The 22288-nt window shown below is 39.3% G+C and overlaps 2 protein-coding genes across 2 annotated transcripts; one reads left to right on the top strand and one right to left on the bottom strand.

The window, feature by feature from the left end:
- Positions 1-70: 70 nt before the first annotated feature.
- Positions 71-1780, top strand: pmch (pro-melanin-concentrating hormone). Its single transcript, XM_041976904.1, has 3 exons — positions 71-345; positions 1429-1570; positions 1694-1780. The coding sequence occupies exons 1-3, from the start codon at positions 97-99 to the stop codon at positions 1741-1743; spliced, it is 441 nt and encodes a 146-aa protein (XP_041832838.1). The 5' UTR covers positions 71-96; the 3' UTR covers positions 1744-1780.
- Positions 1781-1846: 66 nt separating this feature from the next.
- LOC121634343 (PARP1 binding protein) lies at positions 1847-22266 on the bottom strand. Its single transcript, XM_041976903.1, has 11 exons — positions 22212-22266; positions 21725-21881; positions 20836-21072; positions 20603-20707; positions 19604-19774; positions 19319-19473; positions 16428-16611; positions 16110-16291; positions 14372-14453; positions 3814-3988; positions 1847-3287 (listed from the first exon to the last, which is right to left on the bottom strand). Exons 2-11 carry the CDS (start codon positions 21872-21874, stop codon positions 2965-2967), a joined length of 1764 nt encoding a protein of 587 aa, XP_041832837.1. The 5' UTR covers positions 21875-21881; positions 22212-22266; the 3' UTR covers positions 1847-2964.
- Between the last annotated feature and the right edge of the window lie 22 nt (positions 22267-22288).

Here is a 22288-nt window from a genome sequence, read left to right as displayed (position 1 = left end):
TTCTTCCTAATATATAAGCAGATAAAACCCTCAACCATAACTGTTCATAGATAGAGCTAGATCAGTGAACGTCTTGGGTGCTGAATACCTTACAGCATGATCTCCACCTACTCTATCCTGTTCACTTTAGTACTATGCTCTGAACTGAACAGCCACCTTGTCACTGTAGCCATGCCTTCAGCAAAAATAGAGGACGATACAACAGATCAAGAAGGCTTCGACTCCATAGTGGGTGAAGAGTCCATGACTGAGCCCGCTGTGGTCCCACCGGTGTACAGACGGAGCTTCACCTTGGACAACAATATGAGGGATGACGGTACCCCTAAAATTGTCATCTTATTATCAGTAAGTGTTGCTGTCTTTGTGATGTGTTGAACCTTTATTTTTTTTGAAAAAACAAGTTTTCAGAAAAAATAGTAAACCATCAAGAACTGGTTCAGGTCTACTTGTCAACATATTAATGATAAGTCTATCTCAGTTTAGTGCTTTTTTTTGTATATGTCCTTATAAACGTTTTGAAACTGCAAATTAAATACAATTATCCGAAGTCTTTGCATACAACAAAAGGCAAAATAATAATGTTTTGTTCATTGGTCATTTGGGTAGATCAGTCTTTTAGTATTGTAAATTTAAATGTAAGAAAAGAACAAATAAATAAATAAATCCAATAAAATTGGCCAATGTTGAGTTAAATTTATTTAAAAACTCACTGCAGTTATTCTGCCAGACTGTCATGCATCATAAGTATTCACTGGATGATTTTCTATTTCTTTCCTTTGTATAAACAAGCACAGCTAACCGTAGTTCAGCAACAAAGAGCACATTATCTCCATTCTGTGAGGGAACACTTGACCTCTCTCAGTTGGCCACCATCCCTCGGTCTACTGTTAAGTCAATATTTTACACACACATCTATAAAATTATTTTACAGCAGCATTGGAAAACCGGGAAATACTGTTAGCTGAAAAGGTCAAATGATCACAAGTCTATAAACATTTATTGAAATCACAGTCGGAAGAATGATGATATAATATTGTTCCATCAAATGTTTGGCTGCGATGTGTTTATCTGGAGTTTATCTGGCGACTGTATCTCCCGTGTGTCATGAACATGGTGGTTATCTATGTGGTAATGGGCAAGAGGGAGCCGTAATGGAGACAACAAAGACATCTGGTTAACCATAGAGCTATGGAAGAAAGCAGAACACTGTGTTATAATGACAATAAAAGGAACACATCTGTTGCATTTGAAGATTCAGTGGCTTAGGTAATCTGATAAAAGCAGATCCAACACCTGTGCAAAGATAAGTGAAAAGATAATCTTTCAAAGCTGCCACTGCTACTTGATCATCCACAGTTCACTTTCTACACTATGGAATAAACATGAGTGTAAAAATGTCAAATTTAATGACTTATTCATATGTTTCAGGACACAAGACTGAAAGCACAGCGTGCTCATGGGCTGAACTCTGTCTTAACTCGGCGCCATCCCCTTCTCACAGACCGAAGCTTGAGCCATACTCTTGGCGAGCCCAATTCCAAAATAGATAGAAGAAATACTGACCTTGACAGTAAGTAGCTGGAAAACTCTTTTCTAAGAAATTTTTATAAGATCATTTTACTTTTTCTGCTAAATGATTTCAAATATTTTGATGTGTATTTAAACTCACAATGTGCATTCTGCTTTCTTGTAGTGCTGCGATGTATGATAGGAAGAGTATACCGACCCTGTTGGGAAGCATAAATGTTTCCTGCTGCTGCTCCTGGTTCATGAATATGATGTAAATGTTTCTTCCTTAAATGCATTTCCTTGAATAAAAAAGAAAAAAAAAAAGGTGGACAGATGTGTACAAAAAAATGGGAGTTTATTGAGAATTAAGCCTGCATTGTAATTTTACAGGTTGAATAACCAATGATTAAATATAGTTACCTTGCCATAGTTTATATAATGAAGATAATTAGAAATAAAGTGCAATGACCAAATGTTGACTCACATTTGATATGTTCAGGTTGCAGTCACCCACATTTATCCTACTGCTCAGGAGGGATATCCAAGCTAACCATGAAGCTATTGCTAACAGCTAGCAAGCTAGCTAGATAGTGCCATTAGGTTTTGCTCTGCTTCTGGTATTTAAGCTAGTTGGCCTTTAGCTCTAGAAGCAGTAGGATAAATCAATTGGAATACTTCACAAAACCCCAAAATGTTTATAACAAACAAAAACAAGTCAGAGCAGAAAGAACACACCTCAGCTTAAATTGACATTTGGAAATTCTCTATGAAATATACAAAATACCTGGAGGATTTACAAAAACATTGAAGATGATTAGGAATAAAGTGCAATGACAAAATGTTGACTCACATATGTTCATATTGCAACCAACTATACATTTCCTGCAACTCTGGTAAAAAAAAAAAAAAAAACACTGAATCTTGAAAAAAATAAAAATAAGAAAAATTGACAAAAGGTCAATAGGTTTATTTTCCCAAATGCATGTTAATACATATGTCATTTAAATTTGTTTAAAAAATACTTTAGCTAAATATGAGACTTTTGTTCAACTATCTAGACAGTACCATTAATGGTTTTTCTCTAATTCTGGTATTTATACAAGTTAAGCTAGTTGCCATTAGCTGTTGACACAATTTTTTTAAACTTTTGTGTAAACTAGGCTTTAGAGGATAGAGAAAGAAACTTATTTGCTAGGAACTGGTTATAGCCATCACTTTAAATTTGTACTGATTGTCTACTAGTATTAGGTGCAACAACATGCAGGCACCTATAAAATGGTACTACTTTGTAATTAATTTCTCAATAAGAAAGTAATGTATGGCTAAATCTAAAATCTCAAAAGGTTTTTAAGACTAAACACCAAACAAATTACTAAACTGTGAGCCGTGCCATAAAAGTTGCTTTGTATTTACATTTGAAATTCATATCATGTCAACAGTTGATGGAAGTAACACTTAAAGTCTGAAGAAGCTTGTTAGCTTTCCCTGTCCAGCTATAAGCTTCTTTTTATTTGAGGGTTTGCTGACATTTTTGCTGGCCACTTTGACTGACACATTAGTGTGCTTTTTCTTCTCAGGAGGCTCATTCTCTGATCCGCCATGTTGATCAGAATCCAGCTGCTTCCTCTTGTTACCCTTGCTCTGCATGTGAATGCCAGTTTTCTTCCCATTACTCAGATCTGCACCTTCGTTTTGGGCATTTCTACTTCTTTGCTTAAGAGCAACCTTTCGTTGTACTTTACTTTGCTCATTTTTCCGGCATTCGGTTGTAGGCTTGGCTGCAAAGATTGAAACAAAGCAAAAGCAAGTTTGACAAGTTAGTAGCAAAAAAAGGGGAAAACATTGTGACGGAATTGCTGACGTTAGCTGCTCTTCCAAGCAGGCTGTGTGTTTATTCTACAAAGCTAAAGTTCAACATTTGTGATGTAAACCTTATGGAGCCAAGCCCAAATAGTCACAGAACAAAACACAGAAAGGGAAATGTGTAAAACGCCTGTGTGAGTATGTGTGCCATTTGGATTTTTACTATAGATTTGAGGGTTAGCAGATTTTAAAGAATGGGGATTCATTTAATGGCTGATGGCAAGAACTAGTCCCATGAGATAACAACAGTATCAGGCTGGGAAGGGTTCAAGGCCAAAGCTGAGAAACTGTTCCTGGGCCTCAGTCCAGCTGTGTAGCGTCAGCGGAAACAGGTCACAGCAGGAAGAACGCAACATGGCTTGTGTTGACATTTAGAACTTTTCTACATGAAGTACATAAAGTACCTAGAGTATTTACAAAAAGTCAAGTCTGAATGCGTACCTGTGCTTGCATCGTGCCCATCAGGGTCAAAACTGTCTTCCATAGCACTGATAATCTTTGACTTGGGGGCTGGGTGCACTTGACTGGTGTTCGGGAAGTCTAGCATCCGGTTGAGTGGTAGGTCGTCATCTTTATATGTGCAGGCAAACTGGGATCGGATAACCCTGTCTCTGGTCTGAAATCAAACAACAAAACATCTTCAATCCAGTAGAAATGATCACATGATTGATGATCAGTCTCTGGCACTCATCCCATTTAGCCTTGGTCTTCTGGCTTTCTCAACTTTCTTTCAGTGCTTAGAGAAAAAAAAAAAAAAAAAAAAAAAAACTAAAAATCCAACAAAATTACATTTCTGTTAATTTTGAACAAAGTTTAGGAATAGTAACAAATGTTTACAGCTATAATATCAGCTTAAAACTTTATTTGCTTTAAGCTAAAGCCAATTCGAATATCAGTCACTTTTAAGGCATTACAAATACAGTACCAATCATTAAGTTGTCTTTAAGTTTATTTTTATTTATTTCAATTTTATTTCAAGCTAAAATACCAAACAAAGTTTGGAAGTTTATCCTGAAGGGAACAAGGATGTCTGTGCCAAGTTTCTCAGAGTTCCACACAATAGTTGTCATGGCATTTCAAAATCCACAAATATCAGATCACATTAAATAAGGAGAACGGGGATCTCCAAAGTAATTAGATGAATAACTCTGGATAGTTTTTGGTAATACACAATATATGTGATGCTGTTTTAATAAAAACAAAAAAGGATAGCATGTTTTTGATCTGTATCTTAGAGTTGGTTGCCAAGATTCCTGCCTTTCATAGTACCTGGCTTTTACCTTCATGTTTTCGAACAACAAGATGATCTAACTCTTTGGAACACCAAAAACAGATGCTATCAAAAAGAGAGGAGGTAGAACAAACTAACACAAAACACAAATAATAATGTTCCAAATCAATTACTCTTTCTGTCATTAGCCAAGCAAAACAATAATGTGGTGTCAATCCACAGCAACTTATAACTTTTCCAGTCTGAACTAAAAACTTATATTAAGGAAATTTGGAAAATCTTAGCTTGTACCCCAAATATTTCTCACTTTTCATTCTAAACTTCACCAACCACCTTTCTCTGGAAACGGATTCATCCTGAAAATGCACAAAATATAACAGCTATACTATGACAACAAAATAGCAGGCTAGCCTGCTAGCTTGTCATCCAGGTGAGCAACAGAGGCTTTACACAATTTAATTTTGGATGTTTATTGTCATTTGCTTGCCTGATATTTAGCACAGTCAGCTACAGTACCACCACAGGGAAAACATTAAGGGATAACATTCAAAGAATTGCACATATAATTCCCTGCATAATTTCAACAAATTCTCTAGTGTTCATTTGTGAAATTGACCTCAAAGTCCCATGAACTTAACAGATATTTTAATTTTGAATCTTTAAAGAAAGATTTTTTTGAAAAATTAATGGGGTAGTTGAGTTGATCATGTTGCTGACTCTGTGGCTTCTTATACCAGTTAAAGACCTCTTAATGACCACTTCAGTATCATTAACAGATGTTGATGAATTATTTATTGGTCCAGCTTCATCCTACTTAATAAAAAGAAACACTTTTCTCAGCCTAATCGTAATTACATCTAAAACAGAGGCGATGCAACTCATTAAAAAGTCTTTCTGAAAAGCCATGCTACAACAAAGTGAATGATGTTGAAGGCTAAAATCCCTGCCCTGGGGCACACAGATCAACAGCTTTTTATCCACTCTTTGATGTAGGTCTACTTAGGATTATCACAATCCAAGGATTTCACCCTTCGGGCCAGTGGGCCACAGCAGGGAGAAGGAAAAAAAAAACCAAGCATAAAACAAATGCTGAGTGGATCCATGATTTACACAGGTATTTATCTTTAATTTCCAGAAAAGATTCATAAAGGAACACCTAAGACAGGGGTCTGCAACGCTTACAAATGAAAAAAAGAGCCATTGTTACCACCTGTCCCTCTTAATTAACATAGTTTAAAGCCACAAAAACATTTTTGATCCTTAAAAGTAACTACAAATAAATAAATAAAATTGTTAACATTTTATTGCAATTTATGTGTCATGACAAAAGAAAAGGCCAAACCTTTGTACCATCAGGATTCATAAAGCACTATTTGCTCAATATTGTCTACATCACTTAACTCTTCACAGGTGACTGAGTCTGGTGGAGCTGAATCAGTTTCTTGAGTAGTGATGTTTGTTGTCATTTTAATGGTCCTGTACTGTCTTAGCAAAGAAAAACATGTATCCAAGTTTCTGAACTTTTTTACATTTGTTTCTCAAGTCCAGATAGAGATGCTCTGATATTTAAGTAAATGATTCTGTTGTGCATTCTCTGTTTCTGCTTTCTGTGCCAGAAAAATGCAGAAGTAGTTGACTTGGTGTCCATGCAGAATTACGTGCTATTTTTCTTTAAAAACAGTGCAGAAGGGCTGAAGAGCTGCATAAGAAACAAATGTATATAGCCCTGTTCGAGTCTGAATGAAAAGGGAATGACAGAGTGAAAACAGCCAAACTTTGAGTGACACAGAACATTTAATCCAGTTACAACAAGTGGGAGCCCCACATGGACCTATATGGTCAAACGGCATCCATTCATCTGAAGGTATATGCTCTGAAATGGCCTCCACACACTGAGTGACCCAACGGATGCCTGACCAAAACACATTCCTGAGAGTCACCACTGCAGCTTTATGCTCGTACATGTGCTTTCACATGCAGGTAGTAGATTGAGAAACAAGTGCATCATTACCACCAGAACTGATTCAGTCATGTTTATACATAAGTATTCTAAAGAAATCAAACGCTTTTATCTTTAAACAACATTACCTATGTCCATAGAGGCACATGTAAAATTTTAGTGAAGGCTTTTGATGTCTGAAACATCTGTGGCACTGAGAAACTAAATCTGTCCATCTCTGATTGTACCAGTTGACGTCAGTGCATGATGAAACCACTGGAGAAGTCTGGGATAAAGTCATTTAGCAGACAACAGGAAACAATAACCTTTCAAGTTTCCCTTGCTAGTCCAGTTACGCGACTGATATGGCATCTTCAAAGTGAAATTGATGCAGAAAGCTTCCGCTCACCGAGTTCAGGAAGCGGTGAGCTGCCCAGGGACCATTACAGCGCACTCATACAGGAAGGCAGCCAGATTGTGGGGAGCTAAAATGACATCTGGTAGCGCAATCAAATAAAGGTACCATTTCACGCAGTATTTTTCAGCACACGGTTTAAAAAAAAAAAAAAAAAGAGGGGGGGGGGGGGGGGGGGTCACACAGCTGATAAGCTTCGTGTGAAATGATAAAAAAATAAAAAAATATAACAGAACAATATGGATGAAATAAAAGAATAATGGAGTATTGTCGATCTAACAATGATAAGCTTAACCTTTTTAATTTTTTTTAAAGATCATGTTATGCTTTTTTAAGGTTTTCCCTGTGTGTCATGTGATTTTAAGTCCAAACCAAAGAATTCCTCTCACACAAAACAATCTGCTTCTGAATTGCCAGATATGCAACTACTCTTATTTTACTTAATGACATCATCATCAAACACATCTACACATGCCTGCTTGGTGGATGGCACAAACCTGCTGCCTTGCATGCTTTGTATATTACCCCCTCTTTAGCATTCCTGGCTCATTTGAATATTTTGTTTATTATCTGGTATATAGATTTGTATGTTTGTTTTGCTGCTTTATTTTTGTTTGCTGAAGTTCAAACTTAGCATCAAAATGAGGAAGAAAGGGTATTTAAAGACCCACTCCAATGCTTATTTGGATCTATTTAAAATTTTCTCAGTGGTCTTAAAGGTCCCATATTATACACTTTATTCCCAATCTGAGACCATTCATTAATATCTAAATGAAATATTTCCGCCATGGTATGGACAAATCGACCCTCAGTTTGAGTGCAGCGGCTTCTCTTCACCTCCCTCTTTTTAGCAGCTTCAGAAATGTGCCGTTTATGGTGGGCGGAACCCTGGTGGAGCAGCTCAGCTGTTGGCTCCGCCCATCGCATCGCCCGTCATGAGGTGATTGACAGGTTAATATATTTTCAAGCTATCAGACTAATAAGGCCGAAACGATAAAATAACTGCCAGCTCTTACCTCTCCAGCTGTGTCACGGACAGTTGGTATTGAACCTGGCTTCAGCTTCAAACGGTTGGCGAAGCCTGCTTTCCATGCCCCCATGTTGTGGAAACAGTCCTCTTTGAAATGCTGGCCACAGACATGCAAAACCTTTGGAAGTTTTCCGGGTACATTTCCTCCAAAAATAAAATTAATCCACTCAGTCCTCGTGGGTTCAGTGGATGGAAGTAAAAAAACTTTTTCGTGTTCATTTATGCAGCCACAAACAGAACAGTGCTTCTGTAGCTTAGCCATGTCCGCTAACGAGGGTTGCCGAAGAGGGAAAAACACTGGGCGCTGGGTGATTTTTAGAGGGCGGGCTTTGAGAGCCGGTAGACGGGTCCATCGCTCTGTGGGGAGTGGTTATTGTCCCTTATGACGTCATAACGTACACGCTTTCAAACAAGCTCATTTCAGCGCTTACTTCCCTAGAGGTGGAGCAGGGGGGAGAGAGAGCGCCTGAAAGAGTTTCACACTTACGGGTCTCCTACACATGCGGGGGGACCAGTATGACTGTTCCAAAACCATTAAAAAGTGAATTTTGCATAATATGGGACCTTTAAATAGTGATAATGACGTTTTTGGCAAAAATCACAAAACCTGTGCCCTTTTCCAGGACCCTGCTTCTGCAGAGGACCAGTAGCTCATTAGCAATATGCCTCTAAGTTGTGGGCGGAGTCAGCGCTGCTCAGTGCCCTCCCCCGTTGGCGCTGAACTTGTGGCCTCGCCCTGTGGGTTCATGACATGTAAATGATGGTCTTTCTGAGCTTGCCTTTTTCTGCCCGCCAGTGGTTCACAATGATTTAAATGAAGAAATACTCAGAAAAGACATTTTGATCAAATTTTTCACAAGATATGTCCTCTAGCGTCAGATAAATGCCACATAGACACGTGAACAACATGAAAAACATGATTTTCACCGGAGTGGGTCTTTAAGTGACTTTGAATGTGTCAGTGGTTTATGTTGACAGATGGGCTGGTCTGAGTATTTCAAAAACTGTTGATCTACTGGGATTCTCACACAGAGGATGGTCAGAAAAAGAGAAAATATCCAGTAAATGACACTTGTCTAAAGGTCTGAGGTTTGAGGAGAATGGGAAGACTGGCTGCAAATGATAGAAAGACAGCGATAAGTAAAAGAAACAGTCATAAAAATCAAGATATGCAGAATAGCATCTCTGAACACACGACATATCCAACCGTGAAGCAGATGAGCTACAGCAGCAGAAGACCACACCAAGTACCACTCCTGTCATCTAAGAACAGGAAACTGAGGCTACAATTCACACAGACTCACCAAACCTGGACAACAGAAGATAGAAAAATGTTATCTGGTCTGATGAGTTTCCATTTCTCCACAATCAGATGGTAGGGTCAGAATTTAGTAAACAAGATTAAAGCATGGATCCAACCTATCCTATTCTATTCTATTCTACAGTCATTAAGCAGACGCTTTTATCCAAAGCGACTTACATTTGAGAGTAAGAACAACACAAGCATGAATTCAAACAAGATGGGACGTCATAATTAAGTGATAGACTGCTTTGAGTCCAGTTGGACCCAGGTGCTGTCATGTAGCGCTAGAGGCAGTGCATTTTTTTTTTTTTAGTTTTTTTGTAGTTTTTGTAAGTCATTTTGTTTAAATACAAACATCACGATTTCATCAAACAATATCAACTTGGGCATAAGTGCACACAGCTTCTTCAGTACTTGGTCGAGCCAAAGAACTGGACAAATCTTTCTAACTCATTCTGTTGGGTAGAAGAGTTAAGCTAAGTGTGGAAATGCTCCTTAAACAACTGAGTCTTTAGCTTGCTCTTAAAAGTGGATAAGGACTCTGAGGATCGGACGGAGTTTGGTAGATCGTTCCACCACCAGGGGACAACAGAAAAGAAGAGTCTAGCTACTGATTTTGCGCTATGTTGTGGTGGGAGCACTAGGCGTCTTTCGCTGGCAGAGCGTAACTGTCGAGAGGGAATGTAGCTCTAGACTAAGGAGTGAAGGTAGACAGGAGCCGTTTGGGTTATTGTTTTGTAAGCCAGAAGCAGAGCTTTGAATTTGATGTGTGCTGCAACTGGAAGTCAGTGAAGAGCAATTAGTAGCGAAGTGATTTGAGCTCTTTTGGGCTGGTTGAAGGCCAGATGTGCTGCTGCATTCTGGATCATCTGCAGAGGTTTAACTGAGCATGCAGGCAGGCCAGCCAGTAAGGAGTTGCAGTAGTCAATGCGTGAAATGACCAGAGCCTGGACCAGAAACTGTGCCGTGTGTTCAGTCAGGTAGGGTCTGATCCTCCTAATGTTGTAGAGAGCAAATCGGCAAGACCGGGCAACCGAGGCAACATGGTCCTTAAAGGTCAGCTGGTTGTCTACCATGACACCAAGATTCCTGGTAGAAGACGTAGGCACAAGTGTGATAGAGTCAAGCTGCACGCTTATCTGTGGCGGTAAAGAAGGATTGGCTGGAAAGACAATAAGCTCAGATTTAGCTGAAGGTGGCGATCCTTCACCAATGCGGAGATATCAGCAAGGCATGCTGATATTCGCATTGAGACAGTTGTGTCGTCAGGTAGGAAAGAAAGGAAAAGCTGAGTGTCATCTGCATAGCAGTGGTAGGAGAAACCATGAGAGTTAATGACTGCACCGAGTGAAGAGGTGTACAGTGAAAAGAGAAGAGGGCCAAGCACCGAGCCCTGAGGCACCCATGTTGTCAGCCCATGTGATCTGGACATTCCCCCTTGCCAAGATACTTTGAATGATCTCCCTGTGAGGTAGGACGTAAACCACGAGAGGACAGATCCTGAGATGCCAAGCTCTGAGAGTGTGGAGAACAGTATTGACCGTGGAGAACAGGTTGACCGTGTCAAAGGCAGCAGACAGGTCCAGCAGCATAAGGACTGAGGATTGACCAGTGGATCTGGCAAGCTGTAGGGAATCAGTAACTGGCAGGAGAGCAGTTTCAGTAGAGTGGCCTTGCCTATAGCCAGACTGATATGGATCAAACAGCTTGTTGTCTTGGAGGAACTGTGAGACCTGACTGAAGACGGCATGCTCTAGTAATTTAGACATGAATGGAGCCGTGAGACCGGCCGGTAGTTTTCAACCTGGGCTGGGTTGAGTGTGGGTTTTTTCAGCAGCGGGGTAACCCGAGCTTGCTTGAAGGCAGAGGGAAAGACACCGGATTTAAGAGAGGAGTTGATAATATGGGTTACTGCAGTTTTGATTGTAGGTAAGATGCTCTGTAGGATGTCAGAGGGAACAGGATCAAGAGGACAGGTTGTGGGTTTTGAGCTGATTAGAAGTTTAGAGACTTGGTCCTCATTTAGAGAGCGGAAAGAGCAGAGTGAGGCACCAGTAGCTGGTTTGGTAAGGCTGAGTTGGTCAGGCTCAGTGAATTGGTTACTGATGGTAGCGACCTTTTCAGTGAAGTAGGAAGCAAACATTTCTGCAGTCAGCACAGTGGGAGGCTGAGCAGGTGGTGGAGATAGAAGAGAGTTAAACACCATGAACAGTTGTCGTGTGTTGGGAGCATTGCGGATCTTGTTCTGATAAAAGGCTATCTTGGCCGCCTTTAGGTTGGATGTGAAAGTTTCAAGTTTTTGCTGGTACTCAGAAAGTGGCGCAAATCAAAAGGGCACACTGACTTGTCTTTCTGTAGCCCTGAGTCCGGCTCTGTGCTCCTTAGAACCTCTGTGAGCCGTGGACTGGGAGGATTTTGTCTGGCTGGTTTTGACACCAGAGGACAGAGTTTGTCCAGAAAGGAGGCGAGAGAGGAGCAGAGTGTTTCTGTAGCCTCATTAACAGACAGTAAGGAGAAGTCTAAGTGTGAAGGGAGGGTAGAGTAAACCTCATCAGACAGCTGTGTAGGTCTGAGAGATCTCAAGTTTCTGCGGTAGGACACCATTTATGGAGCCGCTTGAGTGACATGAGGAAGGAAGACAGAGAATTTAACGAGGAAGTGGTCTGAGAGATGCAGCGGGGTAACGGACAGATTGGCTGTGGAGCAGTTTCTGGTCAGTGCCAAGTCAAGAGTATTGCCAGCTTTGGGTGTTGGAGGAGTCTGTACCAGTTTGAGATTGAAAGAGTAGATGAGAGCCAGAAAGTCAGTTGCCTGTGGTTTGCCAATGTGAATGTTCATGTCTCCCTTGATAATTAGTGGTGTGCCATCATCAGGAATGTCAGAGAGAATCATGTCCATTTCAGAGACAAACTCATCTATACTGCCACCCAGACGGCGGTAAATGACCAGAATGTATGCAGTGATGGGTGTAGAGACCTTTACTGAGTGATACTCAAGTGATGAGCAGTTATCCATAGGACGAAGATAGGCAAAGTTCCACTTTTTAGAAATAAGAATGCCCATTCCACCTCCTCGTCCAGTTGAGCGAGGTGTTTAGGTAAATTCTGCATTGACAGAAAGGGCAGCTGACATAGCTGTGTTTTCTGGACGGATCCAGGTTTCAGTCAGGGCTAGGACCTGAATGACTGTGACTGAATGACCTAACTGTGCATCATTTGAAACAAAGCCTTAAAGAAGCCTGAAGGCAAAAGGCAACCCAGTACTAGCAAGGTAGACCTAATGAAGTGGCTGGTGAATGTGAAGGAGAAGTTGACTGCATGCCTCCAAAACCCCTCATTACCTGTTACTGGTCCACAATAGGCCACATCCTCACTGGAAGCATACAGACTTGCTATGCTAAGAGCTAAATGATTGTAGATGCCATGGATTTTTTTATGAATGCTTTTATCCTGGATTTAAGTTGCCCTAAGATATTTTTTTCAGAAATTTATAACATTTATAGTTGAACCTTAATTTTATTTATAGTTTTATAGGCTGAGAGTGAGCCAGGGCTAAAACGCACAAGACAAATACACTTTAACTTCATTTGAATCAGATATGCTGGAGCAGGATAACATCTAAAGTAAGCAAGACGTAGAGGATCAGGTGAGTAAAAATACTGTGTTAGAAGCCTTAAACAACAAATTACACAGTTACTTCTATTGCCTTCTTTTTCTAACCAATCAGAAGACAGTAGGTCTCTCAGGAGGTAAGGCTTAAAGAGACGGGATCTAAAATGGAGCATTTAAGACAGGGACTGCTGCAGAATTGTCCAGCTAGAGACATTTAATCATCCAGTAAACCTCTTCTTTTAGCTTCCAGAATAAATTTATGAAACTATGTGGGATCTTTAATACATTGTCCTCCACTGATGTGGCTGTACGCTCTTATACTCATGTACTCTTATGCTCATGACAGGCAGTTTGAAAAGGTACAGTTCTCAAAATAATGCAATTTACTTCCTGAATTACCCATGATGCAACTCAGCCTCCTAGATTGCAGTGTGCTGAGCTAGAGGAGCCTCAAGCTGCTAGCTTAAAGTTGAGAGGAAGAGCAGCCAAAGAGGTTGTTTTCAAACTTGTTGTCATAAGACTTCATCAGATTTCATACAGCTCCCTCCGGAGCCACAAATGGCGTAGTATACAAGTTTCCCACGTATGCAGCACAATCCAGCTGACACGTGAACAGCTTTCTACATGTGTGAAAATCGACGGGGTTCCCTCTGAAATTATTGCTAGGTATATACATAGTGACTGGAACATTTTACAGCTGAAACTAGAATTACCGCCTCGCGGTTATGTGCCTCCGTTAACCAGCCCAGTTTCAGTTTACATCCATCTCCGCTTCTGTTCCTGAGTTATAGCACTGAATAATAAGAAGAAAAGTGTATTTGCAGAACATTATAACACCATGGTGAAGTTTTCCTTCACTTCCTCGCGTTTCCTCTCAGACGTTTATGTCAAAGTTGGTCAGACTCAGGATATGAACTCTTGAGTTTGAAAACATTTGTCGTCCTTGAAACTGGAATAAGCCTCAACTATTACTAGTGTGGAGGCATAACAAACTCTTAACTGTCCAAACACTGATTTAAGAGGGCAGCAGAGGAAGATTGTGTCAAAATGCCCGTTTGTCTCAAACCAACTGCTGGGAACATCATAGTGAAAAATGAACTACTCAGCTTGCAGCCAAGAAAGAGATACTGATATCAAATATACAGTATCCTGCACTGTAAGCAAATGAGATCTGACAATAGGATAACTTATCATCAGGAGTGGTTAATGGTTTGAACCCCCCACAAATAATTCATTTTATGCCCTGGATTTAAACTGCACACTCAAACCAACATTAAGAGCTAAAACGCAGCTGTGCAAATGGGAACGATGGAAGTCCGTTTTGAGCTTCAGCTAAGCAAATAAATAATGCAATACCACGGAGAAATTACAGGATGTAAAGACATTATTTTCAGTGTTTGCACATGTGATTCAATTTGATGTAAGTGATGGTTTGGATTTGGGGCTCTTGGATGAAGGGGCCCCTGTTACCTTGGGTTTGATCAGGTCCAGTCGGCTCTGGACTCTGTTCCTCAATGGTTCTGGAGAGCATCCAGTAGACACTTCTGGGGATCTGTGGAGAGTCCCACAGTGAGAGGCAAAGAGGTGTATAAATTAGAGTGTAGAAGCTTACATGGTTAGACTAACCAAGAAATCTGACCACCATTTCTGAAAACACTGCTCTCCCTCAGCTGCATCTACACAAATTTTCAACAAGTAGATGTTTTCACAATCAGACTCAGTGTCATCCACCTCCAACTCACTGTAAAGCCCAGCCCTCCCAAAAAACATAGCTACTGGCTATTATTTCATAGTATTTTTATTACAGATAATTGACCAGATAAATTGTTCCAGTGTGATGTGGGAGGATTTTCCTGCATGTGGTTTCATTGAAAGTTGTCCCATGTTGGTCTGAATGTTGCTTCAGGGGTTTTCCTGCTTTCCCAGAGTGTAAAGACAATCTAATTTGATTCAAACTCGAGGTGATGGCTTTTTCATGGAGAAGCACAAACTTGAGATTTTAATCTTTTTTTCCATTTGATTAAACAAGTTGATGAAGTTTGATGAAAATGTTTTGCTTTTCGACCCATCAGACTTGTCAGGGGAGAAACTGCAGTTTTTTCTTTTAACTTTTGTTTTCAATTCTTGACATTAAATCACATTCCTGTTTATAGTCCACTAACATTAAAATTGCCACATAGCAAAGGGTCTTCCTTAAATAACATTTGAAGGATATAATTAAGAAGAAATGCATATTATTTTTTAAATTAATTGATATTTTAAAATCTATGACATAAATGTCACAAGTTCATTGTTCTTTTAAATAAAACGCTGTAAATTTAATATTTGATTCTTCAAAAGCTCACATATTAACTTTAGAAGTGCCTGTGTTTTGCATAAATAGTTGTGAAAAAAGGGAGAAATAGTTATTCACAGACTATGTTTGTTTTTATATCTCTAACCTATCCTGTAAATTTTACTTTTCTGAACTTTTCAAATTCTCCAATCTAAGCTTGCAAATCACTCTAAATTAAGAATAAAATAATAAATAGTATAAACTTGGCACAAAAAGTAAAGAAACTTTTGTTTTGACATCAGAATAAGCTGTTTAGCATTGGCAGAGAAGATTTGGTTTTTCATGAGCACAACCCACACACTCAACCCTGCTGCTCATCCCACAAATGCATTGTACTTACAAATGTGGCTCCATTTAAATAAATACTTAAACAAGCTTTCAAACTATACAAGATTTATTGCCAATACAAATTGTTACAACAAAGAAATAATCCGCCAAACACTAATTTCCTTCCTTTTTATGCCAAGTTTATACTTCACGTCTTTTTATACTGATCATTTAAGAAGCACAGGCTAGATACATTCAGAGATTTTATCCTTCTATCCTTTTGGACACAAACTTTCTTTGTCGGATTTAAAAATTTGTGACTGTAAAGCTGCTTTAATTGTAAAAAAATGTCCAATTAATCACTGAAAATGGGACATAAAGTATCAGAAACAACCTTCCCAAAGTTACTTGAGCTCAACATTTGTGTTTTGTAGAATAAATCCTAATAACTATGGTATGCTTAGTGGTTTTATTTATATCCGACTATCAACAGACACTCCTAACAGCATTAGTAGCACGTTAAATGATTGCTCCTTAAACACTGGGAAGCTTACATGCTAAATGTATTACATGTAAATACTAAATAGGGTATCCAGTGAGGCCAACCTGAACAGCATAAGGACGCAGGTTCCCTCGGCTCCACTGAGGACAGGTTGATCCTCAGACAGCAGGTCTGCCTTGTTTGGACAAGGAGGAGTCAGTGCTTCTTCATCCAGCAGGGCCATAAGAACCTTCACGGTGTCTCGACCTCCGTATGCAGTAGCATGATTGACTGCATATGCTTTTGGCTGGAGATGAACACAACAACAGTCAGAAGTCTGTCAGAGCAGACAGTAAAATATAAAATAGTTGATGTATAGATGTAAGGACTCCAGGAGTTAACAAAAATGGCCAGCTGGATGGAGAGTTGACGTTATATATTACCCTGGCAGGACTGATTCCCATCCTACTTCCATTAGCAGCCTGTTTCTGGAACTGGTGTAGCTGGAAAATCCTTTCCTTTAGCTCCTGTGTAGCCTCATCAGCTGCTGCGTGGACCGCATCTCCACTACTGCGTCCTTTAACCAGCACTGCCCTGATAGCGGTCACCAGCCTGGCACCACATTCACTGAGAACACAAACATAGTGGCAGTAGGTGACAGATGCTGCACGAACTGCATTATGCTACAGGTAGAGGAGAGTGCATCTGTTTTACACACTGTAGATATGCACCAATACCACATTTTTTCAAACCGACTAGAAGTGCTTACATTTGAGTATTTGCCGTTACTGATTATCAATGTAAGCATCAATGTATCCCATTACAGTTCACTGGTAAGGAGTGTGGACCTGCACATCAGATACACTGACAACCTCTAAACGTAAGGCTTGAAAACTGTCAGAATCTTCATAAATAAAGAGGATAAAGTGTTTTTTTTCACACTGGTATCAGGTTCTGTAATATATGAACACTAGATACCACTACACAAACATAGAATCGAACTGATAGCTGATACTGGTATCTATGCATCAGCACTTTAGAGTTCAGTCAATATGGGCCATAAATAGAGAGCAAATTCAAAGCTAACATCCAGTAAAGCTTTATTTTACTAAAATGTTTTGCCAGTGTTAAGAGTTATGGCACTGTTACTGCACTAAGCCATCGACTTACAGCTCAAAAACTCCAGGATTTACCAGCTTTATAGTATTATGGGAGGTATTTTCTTCCAGCAACATAAGAATTATGTAGATTTCTAAAAGTCAAGTGCACTAAAGCATGTAGAAAAGACTGCAGTAAGGTGGAGAGCCGGTGGTCCAAGTCTGACCCAGCGCTGATGTGAGCAAGTAGGGCTCAGTAACAGAATCATTTAGGAAAACAGATGTTCACTGAACAAGGGGCCCTGAACTCACCGCAGAAGGTGTTTGTATGAGGAAATACAGTACTCCACTGAGAGTGTAAAGGCACTGCCTGTTGAAAGACACATGCAGGCTGAGTTAATCAGCGTCTCATTAGATGGGAGCTCTCTCGTCAGCTTACATGAATTGAGAACCCTCAGAAGAGCAGTGAGAGCTGAACGCATACTGCACAAACATCACAATGTGTTGTTACGGCTCGACGGAGTGAAGCTAATGTCACTACTGGGACTGCTACAAAGGGTGCCTTCAAGAGCTTCCCCCTCAAAGCACACATGATTGAACTGCTAAATCATTTCTGATAACCACTTTTGTTGTGGAGCCAAATGCCTCAGCATCCAAAATAATCTGTAATGGTATGGAGAGTGATCTGTAGAGCTTAAGGTTTGATCATCAAAGTAAGCCAACCAAATGAAGACAGGCTTTGATGTAGTAAAATGAACATGCTTTAGCAATCCAAATGTTATCATGAGGAGCTTAGATGGGAGTCATTATAGGGATTTGAAGGAAATAATAACAAGCTGCAGTAGCACAGGTGGATTTTATGATCACAGGTGTGATTTCAGTGCACAGGTGCTAATGCGCCAAGAGGAAAATATTCCCACCAGTCATAGCAGTACACCCCTCCCACAAAGAGCTGTGTTCAGTTCAGCTTTCAGGATGGAAGGGACTCACAAGAGCTGTAATGGCATCAGGGAGGAAGCAGAATTTAACCAGAACGTGAAAAGCCAATGAAGCAATTCAAAGAAAATTCCACTCAATCATACATCATAACTTTTACTGTATTTGACTTCAGTCAATGCCAGATACCTCAGAATTTATGATGTAGTATTAGAAGTGGAAAATATCACTACATTGTTTGGGATTAACGACAACATATAAATGATATATCCCAACGTAAAGATTTTGACAAATGGGGAAATCGACTGAAGCAACAGTGTTTTTATTTCTTATTTGCAACTAACACAACATGATTATGTTTTTCGTGGTCTTTGTTTTTATGTTTCATGTGATAATACGCTTTCTTTGCCCATGTTATATGATTTAACAGCCATTGCTGTGTCTGTGTTGAACAAGAATTAAAAAGGATTTTACTTGACTATTAATAAATAAGAAAAAATTAAAAACTTCAATATTATAATTTCTATTCTGGTATAAATAAAGTTTTCATTTCATATAATTTCTATATCTGAAAAAAAAAAATCTAGAGGTATAGTTAAGTTATCTTAGCTTAACAGAAAGTTACATATGGTTGCATATGGTTACATAGCATAAATACAGGAAGTATAATGAAACGTCTTCTTTCCAAAAGAAATAAAACCTTCCACAGCTAATTCTTGGGCTTATTTACCAGCTCATTTTGTGATGTGCTTTATAGGCTACTATGACAATGAAGCTAAACTTCAGCAATGATTAGAATATCTTAGCTTAGCTTAGCATAAATACTGGAAACTGAAAGAATTTGCAACATGTTGCTGGTTCTGTCTGAGAACCAATGTACAAATGTACCAATTAACACATTTTTTAAGGTACTGGCAAAGTTAATGGTAGCTTCTTTCATCTGTCCCTGGTTTATGCAAAGCCAAGGTGACTATAGCTAGCTGTGGGTTGATCTGAAACGTGCCGAGTACTATTTTATCTTATGCCTAGTGAGTGAAGACTAAATTATTCATATTTGCAAAACATTAAACCTCTACGTATTGCATATTACATTTATTTGGATTAGATTTATTTCAAGTTATCATTGGTGTAAGAATTTTGCAGCTTCTATTCAAAACTGGAATACAAACTTTCTTTATATCAGACTATAGTAGTCTCTGTAATCAAATCTAATGTAATCTAATTGCGCACGAAGGCAATACCTCAAACCCACCAATAAGATATGGAATGATGGGAAGCCTGCATTAAGCTATGTTGTGTACCTTGGGTCAGGAATTTCCCCCAGCATTTCGTCCAGGTTGTCTAGAAACTGGACATAGTCAGACAGCCCTTTCATATGTTTCCTCAGTGGATCGGACTCTGCTGGAGCATAGCCCTTCCCTCCGAGCTGGATGGCCCTAATGAAGGATGTCACAGTCTGCAAAAAATATTAAAGAGACTTAAATAATGCAGCAGAGAAGATTACTCCAGGGTTGGTTTTCAAGTGACATAAAGTGCTAATACATAAGAGCTGAAATCACACACAAAATAGAATCTGTGTTTCTTACCAAAAAGAGAGAAGTTTCGCTGCTATGTGCAGCATGCTTGATGTCAGTAAATGCCTGTCGACCAAGGTTGCGACTGGGGACATCAAGGGTGTTTGCCAAGGCCATGTCATTCTTGGAGTTCACAAGCAAACTCAGATATGAGAAGAAAACTCGTCTCACTGCCATTTTTACCTGTTTACATATAGAAAACAGAGCGTTTTAGTACACACATTTTAGTGGAAAACAAAATAGGAGAGGGTAATATTGTTTAATTTTGAGATAGTTATCAATTTGTATATCACTCAGTAACATAATGCAGTGTGTAGCAGGTTAACTTAGCTAAGCACATATTTTGGAAACAGGAAAAGCTTTTTATGTTTATTCCCAATTAAAGACAATGCAAAAGCAACATTTCATTTTTTTTTTTACTATTGACAGACAAGAGTGATATCTCCTCTCACCCAGCTCTTTTATAAACAGCTACTTATTTTTTCTCTAAATGCTCAGTTATTACTTTGGAAAAATATATTATCATGTATCGAGCACCAAAATGAAACAGTAGCTTCACAGTATGAGCAAAACCACTGAAAACAGCAGCCTGTATTTTAACTCCCAAAAGATTACATCATGGTATAAATGGTAATACAGCAGCAAGCCTTCACCAAAATCTCATAAATTAGCAAGTGACAGAAGAGGAAGGAGACTGTGTTACAGACCACATTGTGTTTTAAACATCTGTGCGGTAATTGAATTCATATTGCAGTCTTAAATCTGAGTGATATGATATAGAGTTCCTGTCAATAAGAGCAGGACGGATTCCAGACAGAAATTAAGCACACTAAAAAGGCTGGAAAAGTAAAAAGCATGATTTTTTTGCCTGCAAGGAGAAAAGCATTTCATATTACTAAAACAACTTTAGGTGACGGTAGAAGGCAAAGTGGAAAAAGTGAATTTCCTCATGAGAGTTCATGAAATAAATTGCACCTTTTTATTAATCTAGAGAAGTGTGATTGGGCCTACCTGTGAGCTGCAAGGCCTGCTTTTTCTAGATGGTGTTGATGGGACTGAGGAGTCTGGCAACTCTGGGACCTCAGTGTTGCCTGATAGGAAGTCAAACAACTGGATCTTGGCAAAAGAATAAAGAATGTATTAGAGAGATAAATTCATCAACTTTATCTCTAACTCAGCAGCCAATCCGATCTTCCACAATCAACATCATCATTATCATCTGATTTCATCCAGCTCCTGCTCACCGGGCTCACTGGCTCCTCTGGATCCGAGTTCACCGCTCTCAGCTTTTTGTACATGGAGAAGATATCAACCAGGTCCACGGTGTTGGAGCGTTTCAGGAAAGACTCGTATGCCTCCAGGATGAGATCATAGTTCTCCAAGCGTGCAGAGCTGGGTGGTGGCAGGTGAAGTTTGTCTAACAATAAGTGTTTCCAGGCCATCAGGACATCACTCAGAACCACTTTGAACTCTCCGCCGTGCTGTCACAGGAGGAGAGAATATAGTGAAAGCAGCCCTCGTAATTACTAACAGCCTGGAACCAATCAGTTCAAAAGAAGAAAGACCTTCTGCAACAGTCCAAAAATAAGCCATGAGCGGTCTCAGTCGGAAAGCTGTGGTAATGTCATCAGTTATGGACGTGATGACAGTCTGCATGATGGTTCAATTGAACTACGCGGTGATGATGATGTGAACACGGCTCATACATTCTGGCTTTTTGGCCAAAGGATAACTTACAAAAAGAATACTGCTTCAGCAGATCAAGAGACGTATTTTACTATTTTAATTATGTTATTTTAGTTTATTTTCATCTCTGCGTGACTGAATACACTGCAAGTTTGCTATGAGCAAGACAAATTTCCCATTTAACTGTGTACTGAAGAAGTCTTTGGAAAGGCAACTACTTTATAAGGAATGGAAGGTTAATAGCTTGTCTAACTCAAGGTGCACTGACATTACTATTATGTATTTCAGCACTTATTTTACATTTTATTAATCACAACTGTTATTATAAATTGTGTTTATGTTTGTGAACTAATTGTGTTTGGAAACTTCATGCCCCCAATGGCAACTTCTTCAGTGACAACATTTGCTTGATTAGAATTAGTTTTATTAAAAGGGGATGGATCTCACCTGTTTGTTCACCTCAGCCATAGCCAATTGCAAAACCATCAGCATGCCATCAGCTCCATGAATAGTGGTCCTCTCAGACTGTAAAACCCTGTGGCACTCCCTCCTGAAGGTTTTCACCATTAGCTTGAGATTGTCTCCTAAAGCTTCCATTGTTCCTAAAACAGAAGTAACATGAGATACTCCTTAAACCTAATAACAACACAAGTAAGGTTATAGCAGTAGTGCAAGTGCAATTTAAATGAGGTACTTGCAGCGAGTCTAAATGTAAACCAGATTAAACAGTACTTTGCAACCAATTTATTCTTTTCTTTCCACGATCATTAAATAAAACCACCATTCTTCCGGCGATTAAAAGCAACTTTTGGTTTAAGTTAAAATTATTTCATGTTAGGAAATAGGCGAAGGAGTCAATTTATCAGCTCAAACTTATACGCATACAAATGATAAAGAAGAATAAAAGAATATAACTGAATAAAACATTCTAACCTTTATATTGTCCCAGGATTCAAGAGCACGTCCACGACGCTATTTTTCAATTTTAAATTGACAATGACGATTCCTGCC

Source organism: Melanotaenia boesemani, chromosome 23 (genome assembly GCF_017639745.1).
Source record: "Melanotaenia boesemani isolate fMelBoe1 chromosome 23, fMelBoe1.pri, whole genome shotgun sequence".
NCBI classification, from domain to species: Eukaryota; Metazoa; Chordata; class Actinopteri; order Atheriniformes; family Melanotaeniidae; genus Melanotaenia; species Melanotaenia boesemani.
Note: the sequence above shows the minus strand (reverse complement) of the source record. Positions and strands in the feature narration are given on the sequence as shown.